We start from the raw sequence: 5,127 nt of genomic DNA, 5'->3' as shown, positions 1-5,127 counted from the left end.
TGTGTGTGTGTGCGCTTGTGTAGATAGTTCATTTCTGTGCTGTTGGCTGCATTGATTGTTTTTGTATAGTTGGGGAGGGGGTCAAATATATTTTGAAAAGAAAAAGTGATGGCGAATTTCCCCTCGGGATTAGGACCACTGATCTACAATTGAACAGTTCAGATGCAAAAACATGTCTAAGTGCCATCTGACGTTTTTCTCTAATAATTTTTTTCTCAGCCTCCCACGTTGGTTTGTTCCATTATTTCACTCTAAAGGCAGTAAAAATAACATTCTTTTCACTAAAAGTAAAATGACTGAAACTACACACAACAGCATGAGAAATATGCTAATTTAAATGAACATTTAAGGTGGAACTTAGAGATTTTTGCATCTAAACTCTTCAATTATAAAATTATTATCAGGCATTAGAACCTACAACCTAACCCAGTCACCTATTTTGTGAACTGAATTGGTCAAGTAAGCTGCAGGTAGACTAATAAAAATAAAATAAAAATGTTAAAATAAAATATAATACACCTATTGAGACAGCTGGCTAGATCAACTCTAAACTCATTTAAGCCCATCTCTTCCACCTCTAAACCACAAATCCCATAGAATGTGACCAGATTCTAGGTGCCACCGCCGGTGGAAAGTCACGAATCAACCCAAGTGGGACTCAAACCCACATCCTCCCGGAGCTGTTGAGCTCCTCCAGCAGAGCAGGCAGAGGCTGAAGCTGAGGGCGGGGGATGGAGCTCCTGCAGGCGGCACGAGCACAGCCTGAGTGACGTCTCTCTGCTCTCTCAGGATCCGCGCGTGTCTCTGTGTGTGTATGTGTTTTTGCATCGCGCTCCTGTTTTGCATCTACATCAGTTTTTCCGAGTGCTCGTAACAACGAAAAGTGACGGAGACTAAAACACGGCTGCTGATCTGATCGTGACCGCGCTCGCTTTTAGACTCTCAAGCTCGTTAATTATCGCTTGTTTTCTCGGTCGTGAGCGATTATTACTGCCAACGGGATCATGTCAGAAGTGCTGCCGTACGAGGAGAGCATCTCTCATTACGGTGCAGATGGAGATGAGGAGCAGATTTCCCTCACCTGTCGCCTGCAGAACAACAGCAGCAACTTCTACAGTTCTGCGCAGAACAAACGAGCTCCGAAACTCGGACAGATCGGGCGCAGCAAGAGAGGTGAGGGGGAAAACACACACTTATTACAGATGACTCAAGAACAAAAGTAGGTTTTCCAGTCATTATTAATAATGTGATGTGAGCGGCCTAAAATTTAGCTAATTAGTGTGTGTGGTTCGGTGCATTATAAATATGCAAATTTATCGCATCACGTGATGATGTCAGCGTCACGCGTTTGCATTTAATTTACTTGCTCTCTTGTGAGTTTATAATGAGGTAATGAAAGTTTGTTTTGGTTTGTTTTTTCCAAGATATGTTTAATTGAGAATTTTATTATTATTATTATTATTGGTATTATTATTATTATTATTATTATTATTAATATATTTACATAGACTATAAAAGTGTACACACGCATTAACTTGCCAATAATAGCCTACTTTTTTTTATTATTTATTTTTTTTAGCTATTTCTGTGCGGAATTGGTGGTACAGTCAAAAATAATTCAGCAACTATCCATATACTGTATACACAGAAAATTTGCTGAATGATTTGACAAAGGCATTTTGAAAGTGATTTACAATGCAAATCCAATTTGAACCTTTTGTTTGGTAAGACAGTAGTACATAGTAGTACAGTACAAATTGTACCGCACACAAATCATCTGAACATCTAAACATTTGCATATTTTTCAATAATATAACTGAAATTAATGAAAACAAATTGAAAAATATATTTAAACACACAAGTAAATAAATTGTTTAACAGACACTCAACATTATAAGATGTTAATATTAGGTTAGTTTTAGGTTTAGCATCTAAAGACAACATTATTTTGACGTCTAATAATGACATGAAATGATAACGATATTGGGTTGATTTTAGTTTGTGTTGGAAAGTGACCAAAATCCAGCGTCGAGCCAACATCTTAAACCAACATCATTTCAAAGTCATATTCTGTCATTTATTCGTGAGGTATGGCAGCAAAAATCTAACATTTAATAGACGTCATATTGGTAATGTCCACACAAAGTCAAGCTTTAACATATTAGATGTTGATATTTGGTTGATTTTAGGTTGAGTTGCAAAGTAACCAAAATGCAACATGTCCGATGTTGGACATTGATGTCGGCTTGACGTTGAGTTCTGACGTCAACCCCATTTTAATTTCCAAGCAAAATGCAACGTCCCATGACGTTGAGGTACAACATCAATTTGACGTCATGTTGACAGCCTGTGCTTTCTGGGGGACTTGTCAATGGGTTCAACAAAAAAATAAAAATAAATAAATAAATAAAAATTAATGGAAGCTTGCGAGTTTTCTGCTTATTTTTGTGTTTGCATTTTTCATGTAGGCCTACTTAAAGTCTAAACCTTTTCAACTCAGTCCCTTTATTAATATGGGGTCACCACAGTGGAATGAACCACCAACTTATCCAGCATATGTTTTACGCAGCGGTTGCCCTTTTAGCTGCAACCCATCAATGGGAAATACCCATACACTCATTCACACACATACACTACGGACAATACCCAATTCCCCTTTATCACGTCTTTGGATATGTGGGGGAAACCAGAGCACACCGAGAAAACCCACACCAACACGGGGAGAACATGCAAATTCCACATAGAAATGCAACTGACCCAGCCGAGGCTCGAACCAGCAACCTTCTTGCTGTGAGGCAAAAACGCCACCGTGCTGCCCTACACATGCATTCATTATCTGATAAATTACAAGCAGGCAGATAAATGCAAATGCTCTGCCGTATAAATACACACAGCACACATACAGTACACACTAGCGACACACAAATAAGGTTTAACAAAAATTGGGTCAAATATGAATAAAGTTGGGTTTAAAAAAAGTCTAATGGGTTAGTCTTATGGATGGGCGATTTGGCCTAAACTCAAAATCTCGGGTAATTAAATATTTTAACTTGATTATGATTAATAAACAATTATTTTATTTATTGTTTCTAATTTTTTTGCCCTCATACATATTAGTTGATTGACAAGTGTTGTACAGTAAATATGCTCTCATATAACAAGTGAGAGATTTCTGAATGAAGGGTGCATTACTTGATCTTAAAATAATTGAAGTAAACACACACAGTCTAGTATCTGCAGTATGATTGTGTATTAAACATCAACATTGATCCACTGAAATTAAATCACACATTGCCTAAAACCAAGTCTAGTTTTTTCTTATAAAAAAGTGAAAATAACTTGCTCTTTTGGAAACAAAATAAATTATTTTCAATGTTTTTAAAAGTAGAAAGTAAGCAGTATCTCTTCTAAATAAAATAACTCTTGCAAATCCTGGAAAAAAATATTTCAAACAGTGCATTTCTTGAATTTTCTGTAAAAAAAAAAATATTTTAATGGAATTAATAATTTTGGTGTAATAGAAAATATGCCGTCTTAAGGCATCTCTGGCGCAGCATCCAATCATCGTCAATGTAGTGCAAACTTGCGACATATAGTTACATTTTTCAAGAAGTGCGCAACCATTTTAAGGCTGCGCTGGTCCCTTACCCGTATTTTCGACTTAGAAGTATAAATCAGCCTTAACAGTGCCGGGTCACATGACTCCACATGCGGTAGGGAAAGCAATTGAAAAAATTGATCTTGAAAAATTAGTTCGATTATATAAATGTCAATCTCGATTACTTTGATTAATCGCCCGGCCCTAATTTGTCTTCCATATTTGCCCCCAACACTAGGTAAAATATTCTGCCTTTGTTTTACAATGCAGCATTACAGAATTCTTAACAGTATCCTATTTAGCCCACATTTAAAGTATATTAATTTCTATGCCAAAAAAAAAATCTATTTAATATTTAATCCATTAATAATAATAATAAACGGAAATGTTTCTAGGGGACCCAAAAACATGACGGACCCTGTTGAGATTTGTGTTATTATCATAGATATGTGCTATTATGGATTATGTAATATCCTGATAACATGAAAGTAAAGGAAAAACAACTCACCTTTCAAAGACCACCAATTACTTCACTGAGCAACAGTCACCGCATAACACATCATATATCAGCAGGGTCCGTCATGTTTTTGGGTCCCCTAGAAACATTTCCATTGTGTTACGTGGATATTTGCAGGTTTTGTGACCGATTTGCAGCTCATTTCTTCAGTCGTTTGTGTTGTGACCAATTTGCAACACGTGTGCTGTCAAATTAATGAAGATCGTTTCTTTATTGGCTGGTGTTTTTTGTAATTGCATGTGCTTTCTTTAATTGCATTGCGTTAAGCTCTCTCGGCCGCCGTATTATTTACCTCATATCCCACAAACCATACTGGATGTTTGACCTAACTGGCTCTTTTGCGATTTCTCTTTCAGTTGTCATAGAGGACGACAGAATTGACGAAGTCCTGAACAACACAGCGGAGAAGTCATCGGCGGGAGTGTAACGCTCAAGGACACTGTTAAGGCTTCAGGAAATCGTGGGTTCTGTGCATTCTGCATTGAAAGCACTTTGCAGTCCCGCTTAGCATGGGTTGAATTTCACGATGCGGCAGCAGGCGAGGACCAGCCCAAAACAAAGAGGGAGTCCGTGCTGCTTTACATCTTTCTTTAAGGGCATGATTCATATCCCTACCTATAAAGCGACATCTTAACGCTGGACAAAGAGTCCTATGTTGTTTACTACATGTGGAGTTGGTCTGTAGTGGTTCAGATTCAGTTTATATTGTGCCAGGAATGCTTTGATATCACAAGCACACAAATGTTTTTTTAATGTCTTTAGTTTGCACTTGGTTCCTAGGAATCAAATTGTGTGCTCAATTTAAGTGTTTTTTTTTCTACTTTAAATATACTTTTATTTTGTAAAAACGATAGACAGATCTTTTTTAATCAGGATGAGAAAGGAAAGACTACTTTTTTTAAATACTTATGGTTTTCCATGTTACACATTGTGTTTTTTTTTTCGATGTGGCCTGCAAACTGCCTGCTTAGCTTGAATTTGAAAGCTTATTTTTACATCAAGCAGCGATTCC

General features: G+C 37.0%; 1 protein-coding gene across 1 annotated transcript; it reads left to right on the top strand.

Moving 5' to 3' along the window:
* The first annotated feature begins 759 nt into the window (after nt 1-759).
* camk2n1b (calcium/calmodulin-dependent protein kinase II inhibitor 1b) lies at nt 760-4,853 on the top strand. The gene is given in 2 exon segments (NM_001302502.1): nt 760-1,173; nt 4,472-4,853. Coding segments are annotated over 2 exon segments (240 nt in total). The 5' UTR covers nt 760-1,004; the 3' UTR covers nt 4,543-4,853.
* Nucleotides 4,854-5,127: the final 274 nt, after the last annotated feature.

This window comes from Danio rerio, chromosome 23 (assembly GCF_049306965.1).
Source record: "Danio rerio strain Tuebingen ecotype United States chromosome 23, GRCz12tu, whole genome shotgun sequence".
In the NCBI taxonomy this organism is placed as follows: domain Eukaryota; kingdom Metazoa; phylum Chordata; class Actinopteri; order Cypriniformes; family Danionidae; genus Danio; species Danio rerio.
Note: the sequence above shows the minus strand (reverse complement) of the source record. Positions and strands in the feature narration are given on the sequence as shown.